Raw genomic sequence first — 23,586 nt, 5'->3', positions numbered from 1 at the left:
AAAGAACAGATTTATTTTCAATTGAACAGATTTATTTCTTTGCTGTTTTATCAATTATGCAGAAACGAAATTGCAGAGTGAGGGAGAGAATGAACACAAACAATTATACTGGTTCACTCAACCTGAGCTACATCCAGTCTTCACCAACAACAGGTGGAATTCACTAACACACAGTACAATCAAGTACACTTCCCACTGTTCTTGAAACCTACAAGAACTTAGGTACTCTTGCTGAAAAAACCTATTTCAGCACTCATACACACACATCCACTCTCCAAGAACACCTATCAAGAAGAGGATTCAACCAAACTATTACAAGTAATAAGAAATGAAACGACTACACCTGATTGAGGTAACAAAGATCAGCCTTAAACCAGTAGGCAAGATTGCTAGAACAGTAGCTGCACCTCACACCAAGCTTTTGGAACCAAACCAAGAACAAGCACTTTGTGATTTTTGAAATCTTTGAAGAACAAATGCTAATCCTTGAAAACACTTAACTCTCTTCTGTTAAAACTTGTTTTTTGCAAATGTATAAACTGTTTGAATCGTTTTTTTTAACTCAGAAGCAAGTTTGCATTTTATAGAAAGCCAGCTTATAACAGAATTTTGAAAAACAGTTAAAGCTGTTATAAAATGAACAGATTGAAAATAAAATGAACTGATTTATTTTCAAAAGCAGTTAGAGAATCTGTTAAGTGAGGAGAATTAGTCAACCATTCTGGTGCTGAGATAAAACTGAAAAACGTTTAAGCTTGACATGGCACCAGAGGCAAAAAGAATCTATTCATTTACAGATGAACAGATTTATTTTTCAAAACGAAAACAGAGGAAGTTTAACTATTTGAAACTCAGTCGTTTTGAAAAGAAGAAGACTTAGTCAAAATACCTGATGCACAAAATCCAATTTTTACAAGACTTTAGCCAAGGCATCAGTGAAGAAAATGAATCTGTTTATTTAGAAAAGAACAGATTTATTTTTATGCAGTAAAACGTGTTTTTGTGTAAAACATGTGCAAAACAGTTTTAGAAAACTTATGCTTGTTCTTAACACATGGCCAGTGGTTATGAGGTGAGTTACTCAGCAAAAAGCTACTCTTAGACAACCTCTAAGCACTAACTAAGACATTCTTAAAGCAAAGCACAAATACATGGAAAGCACATAAATGTCTTCATCAAACACAACATACAAGTCTTCATCAAGCACAATCTTGAAGGGGCAGCAACCATCTTCAACAATCTCCCCCTGTTTGATGGAGACAAATCCCCATAGCTAAACCTCATAGCTTTGTTGCTTTAAGCACTTGTACTGCACCAGATTTTAAACTAAAAAAGCACCTGCACTGCACCAGATTTTAAACCAGAAAAAAAACAGCAGTATTGCATAGCATATGAATTGATTTAAAGATGCAAAATTAACTCCCTGTTACAGCTAGCATCACCTAGCATGGTGAGCTATTTTTCTCCCCCTTTGGATTCATCAAACAGCATATAAGCATAGGGAAATACAGGGGTATAAAGCAGAAACCACAATCATAATAGTTCAGAAACAGAAAACCAAATTGTTCAACATTACAGAAACTTTAAAACAGATAAAGAAAGCATTAAAAACAGAAAACTACTAATCCTTGTAGTAAAGCTCTGCAAGTTGTGCCTGAACTCCTTCAATCTGATTATCAAGGTGTTGGAACCTTGCATGAGTAGCCTCAAAGTGTGCCCTTTGTTCTGCAGACATGACATCAAGACGGTACAGCACTTGCCTCTCAAACATAGACATTGGTTCTCCACGGTATTCTGGACTTTGATAGGCAACTATGGCATTTGCAGCAACTTCCTCATGTTCAGATTGGGCAGCAGGAGAGTCATCATCCATAGGAATAGCTTCATCCTCATCTTCATGTTCTGCTTGAGTGTCCTTCTCCTTGAGAACCACCCACTTGTTTTCAATTTTGTGAAAACCCATTTTGGTGAGAGTTGAAGTGTCAATCTCACTTACAGCTTTGATAGGGTCATTTCTCTCATTTGTAACATCAATACCAAAGTAATCAATTAATTTGGAAACAAGAATAGCATAGGGAAATCTGTAATCAGCCAACCTTTTTGACTTGAGCATGTGTTCGTTGACAATGAACACCCAGTTTACCTTAATCTGGTTCATGATGCAATATAGGAGAATGAGATCCTCTTCATGTAGGACAGCATGGTTTGTCCCTCTAGGAATCAGTTGCCAAGCTATGATGTATGCAACTAGACGTGGAGTGAGGTTCAAATGCCCTGCATGGAATCTGTTTATGCTTTCTGTAGGATTCCTCATGCAACTTTTGTAATATTGCAGCTTGTTGAATTCTGAAATTCCACTGGTGTTCCCTTTCCCTACTTTCAGTCCAGCATATTTTATTCCAGCCACAGAATTCCACACCTCACTTGTGATCTTCATCTTTGTCCCTTTCACATAAGAGACAACATTCTTCCCATCCAATGTGAGGTTAGTATAAAACACCTTAACCAAGTCAGGATAGACATTACCCGTTAATTCCAGCATCTTTTTCAGTTTCTGGTGCTTCAACACAGCCCTTGTTTCTACCAGTTTTTCAGATTTCAGCCTGTTGAAATCCAGCACCTTGGGTATGTTGATCTGCTTCCTGCTTGTTTCATGAATGTAGGCATTGATGCCTTCTTCATTTCCAGCGAACCATCCTTCTAACACACCTTGAGAAGTGGTTTGATTTCCCTTACCTTTCTGTTTTTGTCTTGAAGACGAAGCCATGGTAACCTGAATTCTTTTCTTGATTTCAAATGGTGAGAATAGAAAGAGAATGGCCAATGTGGGTAGCAAGTATTCACACAGATTTATAGCAGAATAAATGGATTGGTATGGCAGTTATGAGAAGATATGCATGAAGATTTTATGCTTCTGAATTTTGTGCAGAGTATCTTTGAAAATAAGCACCAAATCTTTAGGGTCACGATGCATACACTCAAATTCTTATTGAGCACCCAAACCATCAAATCGGTTACATAACCATGACCAAAACCGTCAAAGGTACAGAGGTTAATGCCCACTAAGTCAGTAAAGCAGTCAAAGATCAGAATTTCTCTTTCCTAGTCATCAATGCGTATCAGTGCAGAAAATAAACACATTTAATTGCGAATAAACAGATTTAATTTTTCACTGCTAGGTACAATTTACATTTAAAATACCCAATTCATTAAGCAGAAAATTAAACCTATCTTTGGCTAATGGTTTTGTGAACAAATCAGCAAGTTGTAAATCAGTACCAATGAACTTAATATCACATGTTCCATTAGATATGTGTTCTCTTAGAAAATGATGCCTAATTTCAATGTGTTTGGTTCTTGAATGCATGACAGGATTTTTGGTTAAGTTGATTGCACTTGTATTATCACATAGCAGAGGTATATGGTTAAGTAAGATACCAAAATCATTCAATTGTTGTCTTAGCCATATAGTTTGAGCACAGCAACTCCCTGCTGCAATGTATTCTGCTTCAGCAGTGGAAAGAGCTACACAAGCCTGCTTTTTGCATTGCCATGAGATCAAACTTGATCCAAGCAAATGACAGGTTCCACTTGTGCTCTTCCTATCAATTTTGCAACCTGCAAAATCTGAATCAGAATACCCAGTTAAGCTTAATGAAATGTTACCTGGATACCACAAGCCAACTTCTTTAGTTCCTTGCAAATACTTCAAAATCCTTTTGACAGCATTGTAGTGTGATTCTTTAGGAGCAGATTGAAACCTTGCACACATGCACACTGCAAACATTATATCTGGCCTGCTAGCAGTAAGATACAACAGTGATCCTATGAGTCCTCTGTATTTGGTTTCATCAACAGAAATTCCAGCTTCATCATGATCCAAATGACAGCTTGTTGAGAAGGGTGTGCTGATTGGTTTACACTTGTCCATTTCAAATTTCTTCAGCAGATCCTTGCAATACTTAGCTTGACTTAGGAAAATGCCATCCTTGAGTTGTTTGACCTGCAAGCCTAGAAAATAGTTCAACTCACCCATCATTGACATTTCAAACTCACTCTTCATGACTTTCACGAAAGCTTCACACAATTCTCCATTGTTTGATCCAAAAATGATGTCATCCACATATACTTGGACTAGAATTGAGTCATCTCCTTTCTTCTTAATGAACAAGGTCTTATCTGATGTGCCTCTGTCATAGCCTTGTGAGGTGAGAAAATCACTTAGCCTCTCATACCATTGCCTAGGAGCTTGCTTGAGTCCATAGAGAGCCTTTTGGAGTTTGAACACATATTCTGGATGTTGATGGTCTTCAAAACCTGGTGGTTGTGAGACAAATACCTCTTCATTTATATAGCCATTTAGAAAGGCACTCTTCACGTCCATTTGGAATAGCTTGAACCCTTTGATGCAAGAAAAGGCAAGCAGCAGTCTAACAGCTTCTAACCGAGCCACTGGTGCATATGTCTCATCATAGTCTATTCCTTCTTCTTGATTGTACCCTTTAGCTACAAGCCTAGCCTTGTTTCTGGTGATCACTCCATGCTCATCCATTTTGTTTCTAAATACCCATTTTGTTCCAATTACATTCATCTCTGGTATTCTAGGAACAAGAGTCCAGACCTCATTAAGAGCAAACTGATTCAGTTCCTCTTGCATAGCTAAAATCCAGTTACTGTCCTTGAGAGCTTCCTTCAAATTCTTGGGTTCAACTTGAGATACAAAGGCCATTGCTTCACAGAAATTGTTCAAGGATTTTCTAGTTGACACTCCTTTCTCAATGTTCCCAATGACATTATCAAGGGTAAAGTCTCTTGGGGTTTTCCACTCTTTTGGCAAACCTGCAGCTGCAGTAGATTCTTGTATAGCATGTGTATCAGCAGTATCAAAATGAATCGATTCATTTTGATTTAAAACAGATTTAAATTCATTACTGTCAGGTTCATCAGCAGCTTTAGATATACTATGATCAGTTTCATCAAACACAACATGCATTGATTCTTCTACTATGAGCAACCTTTTATTGAAGACTCTATATGCATGACCATTCAAAGCATAACCAATGTGCACACCTTCATCAGATTTAGCATCAAACTTACCAAGATTTTCTTTGCCATTATTCAATACAAAACATTTACACCCAAATACTCTAAGGTGACTCACACTAGGTTTTCTGCCCTTATACAATTCATATGGGGTTTTCTTAAGAATTGGTCTTATTAAGGTCCTATTTAAGACATAACCTGCAGTATAAACAGCATCAGCCCAAAAATACTTAGGAAGCTTAGATTCATTTAACATAGTTCTAGCAAGTTCCTCTAGTGATCTATTTTTCCTTTCAACTACACCATTTTGTTGGGGTGTCCTAGGGTCTGAAAAGGTATGAGCTATCCCATGCTTCTCACAGAACCTCTCAAACTTAGCATTTTGAAACTCTCTCCCATGATCACTTCGAATTGATTTAATGCAGCAACCATTTTCATTTTGCAGAATTTTTGCTAATCTCTTAAAGGCAGAATAAGCATCATGTTTATGTGCAAGAAATAAAGTCCATGTAAATCTAGAGTAATCATCCACAACAACTAAAGCATACAAATTTCCAACCAAGCTAGCAACTCTAGATGGACCAAATAAGTCCATATGCAACACATCCAATGGATTTTTTGTAGAGACAATATCCTTTAACTTGAAAGAGGATTTGATTTGTTTACCTTTCACACAAGCATCACAAAGCCTGTTATCCTGAAATTTAATGTTAGGTAAACCAGAAACTAAATCTTTAGATTTCAATTTATTCAAGTGATTTGTGTGTATGTGAGCTAACCTCCTGTGCCACAACCAAGACTCATCACTTCTGGACAGCAAGCACTCATTTGAAGAGTTAGTTTCCATGATATTCAACAAGTAAATGTTATTCACTCTCTTACCAGTAAACAATGCCTTACTAGATGAATTACTTGAGATTGTGCAGCCACTTGACTCAAAATTCACTTTGTATCCTTTGTCACAAAGCTGACTTATGCTGAGAAGACTATGCTTAAGTCCTTCTACATACAACACATTCTCAATGGTTGTTGAATTTCCTGTTCCAACAGTTCCTCTGCCCAAAATTCTCCCTCGGTTATTGTCACCATAGGTCACATGTCCTTCTGCTTTGAGCCTTAAGCTGGTGAACTTTGTAAGATCTCCAGTCATATGCTTGGAACAGCCACTGTCCAAGTACCACTGGTTTTTCTTGCTTCCAATCTGCAAAACAGAATAAAAAATTTACAAATGGTACCCTTTTCAGTATAGGGTCCAGCACAGATTAACACCTTCTCTTTGGTAGCCATTTAGCTAAGTTCTTAGGCACAAGATGTCTTCTAGCAATGCAAGACCTAGATGTATGACCAGATTTCATGCAGTAAAAACAGGTTACATGAGATGCCTTTTTGCCACTATTAAAAGCTGAAAAAACTGATTTTGCTGGAAAAAAAAAACTTGAAAGCTTTTTGACATTGGTTGTATTTCCAGGGGTATAACCAAGTCCATTCTTATTGAAAACAGCATTCTGTGATCCAAGGAGAGACTCAAGGTTTTCTCTTCCCTTGGTGAAATTGGAAAGGGTTTTCAGCAAATACTCCACTTGTTTTTCCAATTTTTTGCAGTTTTCACAGGATTTAATAGAGGCATGCAAGCAAGTCAGTTCAAGGCTTACCAAATCTGTTTTGGCCTTATGCAATTCTTCCTCAAGTGTTTTTACTTTAGGTGCAAGCACATTATTTACCTTTTGCAGCTTATTGCATATTACAGCTAGCCTATTGGCTTCCTCGTGTGTTTCCTTGAAGGCAGCAAGCAAATCATCATAGTTATCAGAATCAGCAGAAAAATTACTTACTGATTCAGAGCTTGACTCCTCATCCTTCATCATGAAACACAGATTGTTCTCCTCATCTTCTGTTGAAGAGCTGCTAGTTGAGGATACTTCATTTTCCTCCCATGAGATGTAGGCTCTTCTTCCTTTCAAACTTCTTGCTGGCAGATTTGTCCCTTGTTTGATTGTCTGGACAATCTGTTTTGATATGCCCTGTTTTGCCACATCCAAAGCAAGTATATTTAGAGGAATTTGAATCATTGGGTTTAGGATACCTTCTTTTCTGCTGGTTCCTGTTTTTGCTTTTCTTCCTCAGGAATTTGCTGAATCTTTTTGTAAGAAGGCTGATTGTATCATCATCTTCAGCATCTTCTTTTTCTTCCTTGATCTCATCCAATTCAGTTGCTTTCAGTGCAAGACCTTTGGGTTTTCTCTCTGTTGTTTCCTGCTCTTTAAGTCTTTTAAGCTCTAGCTCATGCTCCATCAGCTTTCCAAACAATGCAGCAGTTTCCAGTTTTGACAGATCACGGCTTTCAGAGATAGCTGTCACCTTTGGTTGCCAGCTTCTGTCGAGGCACTTCAATATCTTTGTGTTGAGCTCTTCTCTGTCAAATTCTTTTCCCAAGCCAGTGAGGTGATTCACAATGTGGGTGAATCTCTTCTGCACATCAGCAATGCTCTCCTCGGGTTGCATTCTGAACAGCTCATATTCTTGGATAAGTGCATGTTTCCTTGACCTTTTCACATCTTCAGTACCTTCATGAGTCACTTCTAAGATTTCCCACATCTCCTTAGCTGACTTACATTGAGATATCCTGAAGAACTCATCCATGGTCAATGCAGAGGTTATGATGTTCTTGGCCACAAGATCATGTTGAGCCTTCTTCCTTTCGGTCTCATTCCATTCTGATCTTGGCTTTTCAACTTGTTCATCCTTGACAACCTGCATTGGCACATAAGGTCCATTGACCACAGCTTCCCAAATTAATGCATCAATGGATTCCATAAAAATTCTCATTCTAACTTTCCAAAATGCATAATTCATTCCATTAAACATAGGTGGTCTATTAACAGCAGAACCTTCAGCAAAAAGCACATTGAACTCAGACATTATTACAAACAAACTTGATTAAAATACAAGTCCTAGCTCTTGATACCAATTGTTGGGTTTAATAGTGCCAAAGTTCAAGAGGGGGGGTGAATTGACCTTTTAAAACTTCTTCGCAGAAACAGTGTTTAACCCAGTTTTACAGAAAATAAATCGATTTATGTGAAAATGAACAGATTTATTTCAGCACTGTTTTTGTTTGAAAAGCTTTTAATTCAGCAAGATTAATCACAAGATTATGCAGTGAAAATTTCCAGCAGCACACACACAAATATCAGATTTGAAAAAACAGTGAAACACAAAACTGCAAGCTTCAATTTCAAGCAAGTAATTAAGGTTCAATTGATAGCATGCTAATTAATTGAGTGATCTTTGCAAACAAGCTGTTCCAGTGGCTTTTAACAGACTATGAATGTTCTTCTTGATGTTAAGCAATTTTCCAGAAATTAAGAACACTTAATCACAGAACAGCAAGCTACAACTTTAAGCAATTGTTTAAGGTTCAATTAATGGCGTTGACAGTTTCTTGAGCAACCTATCACAGTCAATCTGTTCCAGTGGCTTTTAGCAGATTTTATATGTTCTTATCAGATTAAAACAGTTTTTTCAGAAATCAAGAACAGTATGCACTGTGCCCAGAAAGAACAGATTTATTTTCAATTGAACAGATTTATTTCTTTGCTGTTTTATCAATTATGCAGAAACGAAATTGCAGAGTGAGGGAGAGAATGAACACAAACAATTATACTGGTTCACTCAACCTGAGCTACATCCAGTCTTCACCAACAACAGGTGGAATTCACTAACACACAGTACAATCAAGTACACTTCCCACTGTTCTTGAAACCTACAAGAACTTAGGTACTCTTGCTGAAAAAACCTATTTCAGCACTCATACACACACATCCACTCTCCAAGAACACCTATCAAGAAGAGGATTCAACCAAACTATTACAAGTAATAAGAAATGAAACGACTACACCTGATTGAGGTAACAAAGATCAGCCTTAAACCAGTAGGCAAGATTGCTAGAACAGTAGCTGCACCTCACACCAAGCTTTTGGAACCAAACCAAGAACAAGCACTTTGTGATTTTTGAAATCTTTGAAGAACAAATGCTAATCCTTGAAAACACTTAACTCTCTTCTGTTAAAACTTGTTTTTTGCAAATGTATAAACTGTTTGAATCGTTTTTTTTAACTCAGAAGCAAGTTTGCATTTTATAGAAAGCCAGCTTATAACAGAATTTTGAAAAACAGTTAAAGCTGTTATAAAATGAACAGATTGAAAATAAAATGAACTGATTTATTTTCAAAAGCAGTTAGAGAATCTGTTAAGTGAGGAGAATTAGTCAACCATTCTGGTGCTGAGATAAAACTGAAAAACGTTTAAGCTTGACATGGCACCAGAGGCAAAAAGAATCTATTCATTTACAGATGAACAGATTTATTTTTCAAAACGAAAACAGAGGAAGTTTAACTATTTGAAACTCAGTCGTTTTGAAAAGAAGAAGACTTAGTCAAAATACCTGATGCACAAAATCCAATTTTTACAAGACTTTAGCCAAGGCATCAGTGAAGAAAATGAATCTGTTTATTTAGAAAAGAATAAATTTATTTTTATGCAGTAAAACGTGTTTTTGTGTAAAACATGTGCAAAACAGTTTTAGAAAACTTATGCTTGTTCTTAACACATGGCCAGTGGTTATGAGGTGAGTTACTCAGCAAAAAGCTACTCTTAGACAACCTCTAAGCACTAACTAAGACATTCTTAAAGCAAAGCACAAATACATGGAAAGCACATAAATGTCTTCATCAAACACAACATACAAGTCTTCATCAAGCACAATCTTGAAGGGGCAGCAACCATCTTCAACACTTTTTGCCTCTGGAATACTGAAAAATTGTGTGTTCTTGCTAAAATTTTATAAGCTCAATTCACCCCTCCCCTCTTGAACTTAGACACTAATAGACCCAACACCATTGACTCATTCAATTTCAAACTCATATACATTCTACAACATCGACCATATCTACAATTTCACATTTCCAATCTCAATCAAATTTTAATCTACTCAAAGAAGAAATCTTGAAAGAAAACTTGAGACTGGTATCCAAATCTTCTAGCCTAGGGTTCTATTGGAAATTTAAAACTAGCTTTCCTTTCCTGAACTTTAGTAAATGCTCACTAAGAGCTCCAAACCTACCAAAAGCTCAAGGGTGGCTTAACCTGCACCATAAAGTCCTGATAAAAATCTAACTATATCACTAGGACTTTGAGTTAACAGAAACTAATCATAAAACTAAAAAAGTCACATGCAAAACCTAGACTGAGACAAACTTAACAAGTTCAAAATTTGACTCAGAGAGGATAAAAAATGAACTTACTCTATCAGAGATTTTGATCAGACATTCTTGTAGTTTTTGTTGTAAGAAGTTTAATGGCATAATCGGGTCGTTAAACTGACGAGCTAGGATGTCAATATTTTAAAAAGAAATGAAGTGAAAGAAAAGAAAAAAAAAATTAAGAAAAATAGTGATTATTGTAAGATGAAACTATTTATAAACTTTTTTTTATTTTAATAATACAATATTCACGTGTAGTTTAAAATATATCATTTCTACTTTAGCTAGTTATTTTCTAAATATATAATTTTATTAATTCTTAATTATGTTTTTATTTTGGGATTTTTAATTCTTTAATTAATTTTGTTTAGTCTTTTTATTTTAATTAACGCTAATTCTATTACTTAGTATCATAGCGTGATAGATGGTAATTTACTTATCATTGATCACAGAAATTTAGTTGAGTGATATTTTTTTCGTTATATAAAAAATATTATTAAAAAATATAAATATAAAAATTAAACTAAAATTTATACATGAAAAAACTTTAAATTTAAATCAATCGAAAAATTTGATTTTATAGGAATTCAAACAAATTTGATTCAAATAAACATTTATAATAATATATACAAATTTTTAGAAAACGATTTGTTTTATTAATAAATCATTTAAGATATTTTATATTTTATTGATTAAATAATAATGAGTTTTTTAAATACTAATGTAATTATAATGTGTCTGCTACATAATGTTAATTCTAAAAACATTTAGGTATTGATAAAATTATAAAATATGTGTCAGGAAGTAATAAAGATACCTTATATAAAAAACAATGTTAATTTTTTTCCTTCTTTAGGAATAAAAATATTATTATCCATTGAATCTTAGAACTTGTCATGAAATCAGAATTACTAGGTAAATAAAATTATTGTGAACGAAGAATAAAATGGAAGAGACCACACCATGACAAAAAAGGATTACAAAAGAAGAACCAACAAAAGCTTAAGCAGAGGTATCTTTGTGAAAGTGGAAGGCCAAAAAGGCCAAAAAAGTGAGCTGAAAGAAGAATATTCTTGTAATCCAAAAATTAATATTCTGCTTCATTGTTTTTCATAACATAAAATTATTAAATTTTGTAAAACTTTATGATATTAAAATTATTGTGGGAAAATGAGATTTAGGGATTTTCTGTGAAGGAAATATCTGTTGATAAGTTGGTTAATTTATAATTTATTTATAGAAAATTATTTCATTGGTATAATAGTTTACTTATGTATATTTTTTTTAACATAAATTTTAGTCATATTTTTTTTATTTTTTTAATAATATTTTTTATGTGATGAAAGATGATTATTATTATTTTAAGTGTTTGCTGAAATGAGATATTAAGTTGTATAATAATGTCTAATACAAAATCTTTTATAAAAAAAGTTATTTAGTTTTTCAAAACTAAAAAGGAAAAAGAGAAATATCTTCTCTTATTTCACGTCAAACTAAAGAATTTTATTTTTTTTTATAAATTTTTTTCATTTATTTCTATTCTATTTTTGGTTGATTATTTTAATAAATTGATATAATTTTAGTCTCACATTTTTTTTTAGTTTTTAATAGAAGACTAAAATTGTGTATTTTATTAAATATAGAAATTAATAAATAATTTTTTTAGAATAAAAAATAATTACATTTTAAGAGCTAAAACATATATAAGGTTAGGATTAAAAGAACAAGTTGAATCCCTCGTAATCAAACCTATAAAAAATAATAGGTAAAATAAGTGACTAAACCCATAGTCAATCTAAATATCTTAATTATTTTTCTGTTTTTATCATTTATTTTATTTAGTTCCAATATTAATAAAAGGTTAATCATATTTCTTAATTTTAAAAAACGTAATAATATGATAATTTTTCAATCCATTAATATTAATTCGTTAAAAAATAAATAATTACTCACTATCAAAGAATTATTAAATAAAAATTTAATTTTAGAGAAAAAAAATATTACTTATTATATCGATTAAACTAGATATTATGTTAAAAACTAAAATATTATTGGTAAATATAATAACTAATTATTTTTTATCTCTAAAATAGTATCTAATTTAATTCATATAGTAATTAATATTTTTTTTAAGATTTAGTTTCTATTTGATAATTTTTTAATAACAATTCTAATTTATGTAATTTTTAACTAATATATAATAATAATTTATAAAAACTAGTTAAATTAGAGTAACAATTAAAACTACCATAATAAAATATAAAATATTTTCATATATTTATTCTCATAGTAGAATATATTATTTATAAATATAAAATATAACTAAAAAAATACTCCATATTAATGAGTACAAGATATTGAAGGTTAATGAATATTCACAAAAATTATTTATAACACCATAAAAATCATTCAAATTAGTCTTCCTTATATTATCATTAATTTTCGGTAAGAATCTACTAAGGGAAAAAAATTATATCATTATTGAATAAAGTGAAAAATGTATTTATTTCTTCTCCTAGTGTAAAGTACCATTATTAAGATAATGAAATTTAATCTTGTGAATTAATTGCTCAAAATTAGATGTGGTAAAATGAGACAGTGAGACTTATTTTGACCCAATCCGTCAAGATTGTGCAGATTGAAAATAGTTAACCCGTCCCGTCTATTTACTTGGTTATAATAATTTATATCACTTTTTGGACAATAAACTACAAGAAAGAGCAATAAAATTAAATAAAATTTTAATATTCTAATGAAAGAATGTTTAATACCTAACAAAATAAAGTAAATATCAACAATACTTCAATGAATTAAATGATGTATAAATAAATTAATGTAGATAAAGTTCTATATAAAACATTGACCACCACCAATTTTTATTCCAAGGCATGAGATCCCTCTTTAAAAGTGCCAAAAATATAAAGTCAGTCTGCACCCTCCCCGCCTGTGGCCCACTAGGTTAGGCGTGTCAGGCCAATACAGGTTGGCGAGTTCAAAAGGTGAATCCGCCTCGCTTAAAGGATGGCAGGGTGACCCGACTTGTTTTGTCATCCCTACTCAAAATTCCTTGAAAAATATTTGTATATGAATGAACCTTCTAGATTTATATATCACCATTCTCTCGAAGATAATGAGTGAAAAATAATATTGAAAGAATATGTTATGTTCTAGCCCTTTTAGTATAACATTCTTTCAATTCAACAATGCATGTAATATTGTCTTTATATATGACCGTTGATGTCATTCTACCTAAGGATAGACCACAAGTGTCTCACAAATGTTGAATTACAAATCTCAATCAAACACATTCATGACTTTCCTTGTGTAATGCTAAGATTTGTGCATGATTTGACAATGTTGTTGTCATTTTCTATTTAATAGATCATCATGGAATTACATGTTTCTAATAAATTTACAGAAAATGTTATATCAGGTCGGGTATAGCTAGCAAGATATATTGTCACTCCAATAACACTAAGATAGGACACTTCAAGACCAAGCAATTCTTCATCCTTCTCTTAAAGTGTAAAAGGATATTTATTTATATCTAAAGATCTTACAACCATTGTAGTGCATAATATATGTGATTCAGCCATGTAGAACTTCTTAAGTATTTTCATTATCCTTTAAGCAATCAATTGTCTTTGTAAGCTTTTTCAAAGTTCTGATGATGTTTATGTCATCTACAAAAACAATAATTATGGAAAATTCATTTTCTGATCTTTTCATATAAATACAAAAACATAAATGTAAATGTGATCATTTTTATACCATTCTTTTAACAAATGCTCACCACATGCGTCCTAATTACTTTATTCCATAAATGGACTTGTTCAATTTGATTGAATAATCCTTTCCAGGATTTGCATTGTTGGGAAAATTAAATCCTTCGAGAAGTTTCATATAGATATCATTTTCAGGAGGTTCATACAAGTAGGTTGTGACAATATCCATTAGATGTAAACTCATATATTTTCCTTTGAAACCATATAATCAAATATCAAAACATAGTGTCATCAAATATAGGTGAGTATTTTTCTTCAAAATCAATGTCATTTCTTTGTGAAAAACCTCGAGCGTCTAATATTGCTTTGTATATAACAATTTCATCATTCTCATTTTGTTTTTGCACAAAAACCCATTTATGCCCCCCAACTGGTTTTATGTCCTTAGGTGTTTGTACTATAGGTCAAGAAATCTTTCACTTAGTAAGTGAATATAGTTCTGCTTTACTTACATCTTTCCACATTTCCCAATCATTTCTTTTTGACAATCTTCAATGGATACTGGTTCTTGATCCTTAGTGTCATTCATGACATTCTTGTTATATTTTATACAAAAGCATCATCAACTTTTACTATATATTGATTTACTTTCAAGAGTATTTTATAGAGGAATCAAAGACACTCTAGAAACCCTCAGTTGTCACCAAGCAAGAGTCTTTAGCGATTCTCAAGAGGACGTACACGACCCTCCTTAACTCACCAATCGCACCATAGTTAAGTCTACTTAACTAGGGTTATGGTAGCTTAAGGAGCAAGCTACCCTCACTCTCTTCATCTATAAATACCTCAAATAAACCTCATGTATTCAGATTTTCCATTACTGAATGAAGTATTCAAATTTTGAAGCTCATTCTCTCCCAAATCTCCCTTGCTAGAGAGCCTTATTGACCTAGTAAAACCTTAAGAAAGTTGGTCACACCTCTTTCTTCTTCATTTCATTGCACCTCAAACTCGCTCCAAACCTCACATTTTCCTCTCATATTTGGTGCATATCTTCACCCAACCTGGAGCTTAGATTGCATCAACAAGTCTGATGTTTGAAAATCGAGTTATGAACCTCACACAGAAGATGGCAAATGAATTGATTGAGTTGGCTGGTAGTGAATAGTACCATTTCAAAGTTGCACCCTTTAGAGAAGTGGGAATAACCTACATGGGATTCTCTTATCTCCTGTGAGAAGGTTGGCCTGTGTGAAATAAGCTTTCACATATGCATTTGGATCAGATGTTCCATCAAAATTTCTCCACATTCGACCATCTCAAATAATCGTGGAACTAAACTTGCATAATCTCCTTTGTGAAAGGGTGAAACGCATTCAACACTCATATATCAGATGATCCTTGTGTTGGTGGTATTTCCTGTGAGGTTGGGTGCCATAAGTGGGCGTCCGAGCACCTAGTGTGGCATGTTGTTGATTTGGGCTAGGTGCATGTGAAATTTTCTTAGGTTCATTCTGTCTGGTAGGATGAAAAGCACCCTCTTGCTTAGGGATAGGTCGATGCTCGGATCTTTGTATTGATTTGTTTTGAATTTCATGCCGAATAGCATGAATCTCCTCACGATGTTGCTCGTGCATATTCTGAAGCTCTGTTTGGTGTAGAGCCTGCATTGTCTACATGTCCTTCCATATCCCCATGAGGGTCGTTTGCATTGTGGCTTCTTTATTTTTAACCAAATTGATGACTTGTTGTATCGTGCCTTTGTTTCTACACAATTATATCTATGTGAGTTTTGATAACATCAAGGATGGAAGATTCCATTGAAGGGTGAGTGGTACTAGCTATTGTTTGTCTTTGAGTGAAAACCATACGATTGGTGGTCCTGGGAATTTTTTACTAGGACCCCACGGTGGGCACCAAATGTTCTTACTGAATTTGGCGTTAGGTCTTCCGAGGTGTTGAATTCGAGTTGTTGGTGAAAATCGTCCTTGTCCTTGAAGGATTGTGAGCTTTATCACCAAATTTTGAGTGGGAGTCCACCTGCAGAAGACTCTCAAGTCAGTAAAAGTATATTGATATCAGAGTAGTAAGTGAATATCAAGTATTGAATGAGTGAAAGTACTCCCTAGGGTTTATATTTATAGATGGTAAGAATTTGACATGTGTCTCTATAACCCTATAGATATGTTGAGTTTTACGGAGTCATCTTGAGATTTATGATATATCTCTATCTTTAAGTGGTTATAATGTTTATTATTCTAATCTGTAGGTGGTTAATATAGAATAAATATTAACGATCATGTCTTTACGGAATAAATATTAATAACTCGATTATTACTGGTTGAAAGATATACATGATATTAACTGGATATCAATAACCCAGATTTCCTGGACAAGGTAGTACATGTATCAAGGAAAATTGAAAGGTTATAAGGTTTAAAACTTTTAAAAAAATGGAAAATCTTCAAATGAAACGTCATAGTTTCCAACTGTCAGACCTACCTCGAAAAGGTATAACCCATCATTAACTAGAAACCCTTCATTAATGGGCTCAAATATTTATGTAGTACCAATTATTATTGCATTTAGAAACATAGTCGAAAAGTTCGGTTTGAATAATCGAATACTTGTAACAATTGCAAAGCTCAACCTTAAAACATATTACTAATTGGATTGTTGAGTTTGGGGACTTATGTACTACCCAACCCAAGAAACCTGGGTTATTGATATCCAATTAATATCATGGATATCTTCCAACCCGTAAAAGTTGGGTTGGTAATATTTATTCCCGTAAAAACTGGACTATTAATATTTATCCTATATTAATCACTTGCATATTAGAATAATAAACTTTGTAACTACTTAAAGATAGAGATATATCATAAATCTCAAGATGACTCCATAAAACTCGACATACTATCTATACGGTTATAGAAGTCAAACTCTACCTATAAATACAAACTCCAGGGAGTACTTTCACTCACTTAATACTTGATATTCACTTACTACTCTGATATCAATATACTCTTACTGACTTGAGCGTCGTAGAGTCTTCAATAAATGGACTCTCACTCGACATTTGGTGATAAAGCTCGACAATCCTACAAGGAGATAGTCGGTCTTCACCAACAACTCAGATTCAACACTTCAAAAAACCTAACGCCAAATCCGGTAATAACATCTTTCTTTAAATTATTCTATGATATTCAAATTTTAACATTTCATGGAACAAAGAAAAATCACAACTTTAATCTTATATCTCTAATACTTTATTTATTTAATGATATTACATATAAATTTATTTCAAAATTTAATATCTAAGATAAAGAATTCTTTTTTATAATATCAAGAGCCACAAATTCAAATTTTGCAAAAGTTGACATGTTTATAACTAGCTTGGTAAGATAGAATTATAATGTTGATAATATGTTATAAAATATAATTTTAGATTAAAAATAAAAAAATACATATAACAAAATATTACAGCTACAATATCATGATTAATGGATTATGTAAGAGTAAAATGGCGGATGAGGTTATGAATCTCTTTCAGAAAATGCATACGAGGAATGTGGTTCCTGATACAACGACTTGCAATTCTCTTATTGATGGTTTATGCAAATTTGGGAGAATCTCTTGTGTTTGGGTTCTGATTGATGAGATGGGTGATAGAAATCAACAACCAAATGTAATCACTTACAATATCTTATTGGATGCATTATTCAAAAACCATCGTCTAGACAAGGCAATTGAATTATTCAATAAAATGATGTCGAATATGTACATTTCTATGATACTTATTGATGGAATGTGTAAAGTGGGTAAAATTAAGAATGTCCAAGAGACTTTTCGAGATTTGTTGATTAAAGGCTACTGTTTCAATGTATCCATATATAATGTTATGATTAATGGTCTATGTAAAAGGGGTTTACTTGATGAGGCATTGACGTTGTGGTCCATGATGGAAGACAATGGTTGTGTGCCCAATGCTATAACTTTTGAAATAATTATTTGTGCACTCTTTGAAAAGAATGAGACTGATAAGGCTGAGGCATTTCTTCGTGAAATGGTCATTAGAGGCTTGTTGAAATCACAAGTAGAGGATAGAGTTTTTTCTATCGGATATGAAAAGGAAATTAGGTATGAAATCCTAGAAGTAATTGGAAAAGGGAGTCACGATGGTGGTAGTTCTGCAGTTGACACCCATATTGGCAAAAAATTCCTAATAATTGGCTAATGATGATCTTAGCCTTTAACATTATCAAATTCTTTCTTACAGTTTGTTTCATTGTGATTTGAAGCCAAACAATATTTTATATGTGATTTTGGACTTGCTCAAGTTTCATTGAATGAAAGACCAATAGCTATATTGTGGACACACTATGTCGCACCTGAATTCTGTGGTTTTTTTTTTTTCTCAGAAATTGGAATAGAAGGTGTCTTTTTGCTTAGGAGGAGAATTAGATAAACCAGCTTTTTTAGGTGATTTCTAGTAAGAGGCTTGAGTTGGAGACTAAGGACAGATGGGTTTGGAAGGATAACGAGTCAGTAGTGTTTTCAGTCAAGTCTACATACGGTTTATTAAGGGGAGAGGGAGTCAAGGAAATTTCGCGACTATATAATTTTTGTTGGAGCATTAAGGTTCTCCCTTCAGCTCATGTCACAACTTGGAGGGTGATTGAAAACAAGATTGCTTCTAAGGTAAATCTGGAGAGACGAGGGGTAGGGATCGAGAGCAACCTTTGTTGCTTGTGCAGGGTGTCAGAGGAGTCAACAAGTCATTTGTTCTTTGGATGTAGAATCGCTTGGCTAGTTTGGAATCTTTGTTACGATTGGTTAGGAGTGAGTTCGATTGATCTTCTTGTCTCTGGATCACACTTCGAGCAATTCAAAATTCTTGATGCGTCTACTTCAATTAATCTTATTATGGTAATGTTTGGCTCACGTTGGTTAGCGAGATTTAGAGACCGGTGAATAATTGTTTATTTAAAGGAGGAGTGATTGATCATTCTGAAGTTTTTTCCCTGACAGAGTTAAGATTTGGTTTTGGATCTCCTCAAAGGTACCGTCAATGAGTTTCTCATTCTCTGGATGGTGTCTAAAATCCCTTATATGTATGCATTCGATTTAATGTTACTAATAGGACGACGAGGTTGGTTCTTGATCTTTTTGTTCACTTTAATTGGTAATGTTGGGGTAGGCAGTAAGCGATCTTTTTTTGGGTTTTTGTTTGTGTATGGAAAAAGGTATTCTTGCCTCTCTTACTCTGTGAGAGAGTTAAACCACCCCTTAAGTGAGTCTGTTTAATTTATTTATTTCCTACTAATAAAAAAAAACTAGAAGATATTTTGATCATAAGCGTCAATTTATATATACAAAATAAAATTTAAATACTAAACAAAAACCCTAAAATCTCTATATTAAAACCATTAAACAGTAATAAATATAAAACATGCTAAACCACTGAACAACCATAAACAAATTATTAGTAACATCACAACAATTGATAACCCATTTCAATATTGGAAAAAGTGACTTGTTACATTTTAAAAGTTAAAAACTTGATTAAATCTTACAAGATTAGGTTATTATATTTATAAAATTGAGAAACTTGATCGAAGTTTTGTTAATATAACAATCAAATTAAAATAAATAGTATAATAACAAATTTAAATGAATTTATTTTTTTATTAATTAATCTAACAACTTAACAAAAAGTTAGAATAAGGGTGACAAAATAAATTGAATATAACGAAACAACTTCTCAAATTCAGCAATTAATCCCTCCCTAATCCTTGAATTACCCATTTTATCAATGAAAATTTTAATAATGTTTAGACTAAGAAACATCATTATAATTTCATTAAAAATTTAAATGTTCTTAAGTAATCAAAATATAGTAAATAATCAAATGTATATGTTTATCTTTGGTATTAAATTATGTTTATTTTAAATAAACAAAAGGTAGCATTTTCCCATTATTTCCTTCCCATCATCTGGGACGACTTCTTTTTATGTTATATTTCTCATCATCAAACTTCTTCAAAATAACAAATTCATTATTCAAAAACATTTATTAAATAAAACAATTTGTTTAAATAAAAAAATATATATTTAAAGGTTTTATTTATTGATACATGCGTGCTTTTCATATATCTGATAGCAATCAACTCACAAATTTACAGATATTGTCACCTACTTGATTTGTACTTTTTTAGATTGAGTCTGACTTACTTGATTTTGTATTTTTTAGATACACGTGGCTAATGTAATCTCTCTTACACAGTTTTCAAAATATTCATTCCTCTTTCCTATCAGATTTGGTAGATATAGATAATCATTTCAACATTAAACATTAATAGTTTAAATTTAAATTTCGCTTCCCAACAATCATTTCTTTATATAATTAAATTTAATTCATTTTCAATATTATTTAAATTTAACTTTATTCTTATTATAATTAAATATTAAAAAATTTATATACATAATATATAATATTATATATATTATATAATTACGTATTCTGTATTATTATATTGCAGTATGCCTATTATAATTCAGTTTAATTTTTATTTTTTAATATTATTAGATGATTATTAATTAATTAATATTAATTAATGATGTACTTGAAATGAAAGAGACACTCGACAAACCATTTTTTATAACATTGTGGTGTTTTTTATTATTCACAACCGTACTCATTTCTACTTAAATCTTCTATAAAATATCCTCCTCTACTACTTTCTTTCTGGTGGTTTCTCTATTATTCTTTTTCTCTCCTACTGAGTTCTTGGTGTTTTCTCCATTACTCATTTAATGGCGCCCAGTGCTGAAGAAATCATTAGACTTCAAACAAGAGGAGTCTTTTGGTGCATGAACAGTCGTGGTGAAGTATGTATATTTATCTTTTTTTCCAAAATTTCTTCTTTGCAACATTTTTTTCATTTGCTGACATTTTTTTTTTCTTTATTTCAAAATCAATAGTTTGGTTATGTAGATCAGACTTTCGCCATCGAGTTTCAAAAAGAACTGGGAAAGGAGTGGACCCTGGCTGATTCAGAAGGAAACGTCCATATAGTGGAATATAACGAAAATTTATTGTCGCCGAAAATATTGAGTGGATGGTTTAATTTGTTTGATTTTTAAGGTTTCATAGATGATAACTACATTTTATTCCATTATGTGGGTCACAACGCCTTCCATATAATTGTTTATATGGATGACGTCCCTCAGAGTTGAGTAAATCGTTATTTGGAAGAAATTGAAGGGAATGAACCCTTAAGCATTAGTGCCTTCGACAATTTTTCCATAAAGTTGTCTCGATTAAGTATCAAACTTAGTTATTTGGTTAGTATAAAATTTATTTATTTAAAAATGCTCTGTATTATGTTCTACTTCATTTCTATTTTCTTATTATTTCGATATTGTTGTAGGATCTTCCTGCTAAATTTTCACAATATATTCGACAAGGGAGATTCGATAAGGTTACTCTGCATGGTCTACTAATGGATGTGGAATGCAAGGTCTTGAACGGGAAGTCTCCTTCTAGACGGATTAAACTTGGCAAAGGGTGGAAGAATTTTTGTAGTCTTCATTCTTTTCGTGAAGGAGACAAGATTATCTTTGAATGTGATACGAGAATCCTTCTTCTCATATCAGGGTTTTGTTACTTACTTCTATTCAGAGTTTAAGTTATCCTGCATAATTTCTTTTATTATTCTCATAGCATAATAGTTACCAGTGATTAAGAAAGCTCAGACATATTTATGTTTCTGCTTGGACTTTTTGAGGAAAACTGAACAGTTAGGTACTCTTTATGTTTATATTATATTCACATGTTTTTGTTTAGTAGTATTCATATTCTATTTGTTCATCCATTTCTTGCAATGTGAATACATAAATTATTACAATTTTGTTTCATTATCTGATATATTTATAATTGGTTGGCATTATTACATATGTTTAACGCTATAACAATTGCAGTATATTAAAGTCATAAAAATCTTTGATCATATTTTTTATTTTATATATTTTGTGTTAATATTAGAGAATGCCTATATTCGTTTTATTCTTTGTATATTGTTTATTATTAATTAGTCATTCAAGTATTAATTGTTGTTTTTTTTTTATCTAGAAACCTGATGATGATGTATATATGTTTATTATTGTTGTATGGTTTTTAAGATCTTTAGTTATTTATATAATAGTATTTCATTGTATTTATATTTCATTATGTTTTATTTGTATTATATTACATTACATTTTAATTTAATTTATATCATAAAAGGTGAATTCATAATTAATATGATTTTGCCTACAATCTGTTTTTGGAAGAAATACACATTTACTTATAGTTTTTTGTAATAATTGTACTTGGTATAATCTACTGAATTCTATTTTTTAATTGCAATAATTTTTTGGAGAGTTTTTTTTTTCAGATTAAATTACAGTATGAGGTTGATAAAGAGGACTTCACCATAAATACGTAATGGGTACATAGTATTAGATAATTGTTTATATAATAATGTATTTGTTCAAATTATTTTATTATATTGTTATTATATTTATTATAACAAAAATATATTCACGAATTTTTAATTATTTATGTTATATTATATTAAATTCATTAATATACTAAAAATATGTAAACTTCCTATTACAATATATTTAATTTCATTTCATCAACTTAATAATTTATATATATCTAAATAAAATTATTATTTTTAATATTAATATTTAAATATAAAATATTAGAAACGTACTAGTTCCAAACATTTGTAAAGTTTTAAAGAATAAAATATAATGAGAAAAAGAAAGTGAAGTGTCTGAAAAGAATTCTTTAGACAATTATTACTACTATGAGCAAAGCAACAGCTATTGAGGATGAGTGTTCCACCCATTCAATGAAAAGTCCGAAAGTGGTGAAAGTCTGAAATAAAGTTACCATTAGACGTATAGTACCTGCACTTTCTGACATTTCATTGACCAGATACACACATCGTGTATAATTATTATCTTTTTTTTTTTGACACAGTAAGTTTTTAAGCTTTTTTCTTATTTACCTCTTTATATTTTATTCAAGGGAAATATAAAATACATTATATTAAAATTCACCTATGGATGCATAAAATCATTTTTTTTTAATTTAAGAGTAAAAACTAAATTTAAAAAAAGTGATAGATGTTTTTATTCTAGCAACATTACAATTGATGGAATCTATACAGTAAAATGTTGTCAATCATTTTCTAATACTTATTTTATTACTAGTTAAGATTCACGAGAAAATGCGTATTATTTTTTATTTGAAAAATCATATAGTTAATTTAAAAAATTTACAGGAATCTTAATGAATAGAGAAAAATGAAGTTTAAGTCTAATTACGAAGTGGACTTTAAGTTTAACTCAATTCCATAAAACCGGTTTAATGAGGTGAGGTTTGCACTCATTTATATATTATGTAAGACTCTAATTTCTAGTCGATGTGAAATCTTCAACATATTTTTCGATGTGAAATGAGTTGAATGAGCTAATTAGGACACAAAAATATCTACATAAAA

The 23,586-nt window shown here is 31.8% G+C and overlaps 1 protein-coding gene across 1 annotated transcript; it reads left to right on the top strand.

Annotated features, from left to right (window-relative positions):
• Positions 1 to 15,836: 15,836 nt before the first annotated feature.
• LOC137839049 (uncharacterized) lies at positions 15,837 to 18,266 on the top strand. Its single transcript, XM_068648177.2, has 2 exons — positions 15,837 to 15,856; positions 17,516 to 18,266. The coding sequence occupies exons 1-2, from the start codon at positions 15,837 to 15,839 to the stop codon at positions 18,264 to 18,266; spliced, it is 771 nt and encodes a 256-aa protein (XP_068504278.2).
• The last annotated feature ends 5,320 nt before the right edge of the window (positions 18,267 to 23,586 follow it).

Source organism: Phaseolus vulgaris, chromosome 3 (genome assembly GCF_051622355.1).
Source record: "Phaseolus vulgaris cultivar YP4 chromosome 3, ASM5162235v1, whole genome shotgun sequence".
Lineage (NCBI taxonomy): Eukaryota > Viridiplantae > Streptophyta > Magnoliopsida > Fabales > Fabaceae > Phaseolus > Phaseolus vulgaris.
The sequence above is the reverse complement of the archived record's forward strand: the minus strand, read 5'-3'. Positions and strand labels throughout refer to the sequence as shown.

Bases quoted from the DNA above. Each gene is read 5' to 3' on its own strand.
- LOC137839049 (XM_068648177.2), top strand. From the start codon at position 15,837: ATGGAAGATTCCATTGAAGG. The intron at 15,857-17,515 runs GTGAGTGGTACT...AAAATATTACAG, and splicing joins ATGGAAGATTCCATTGAAGG to CTACAATATCATGATTAATG.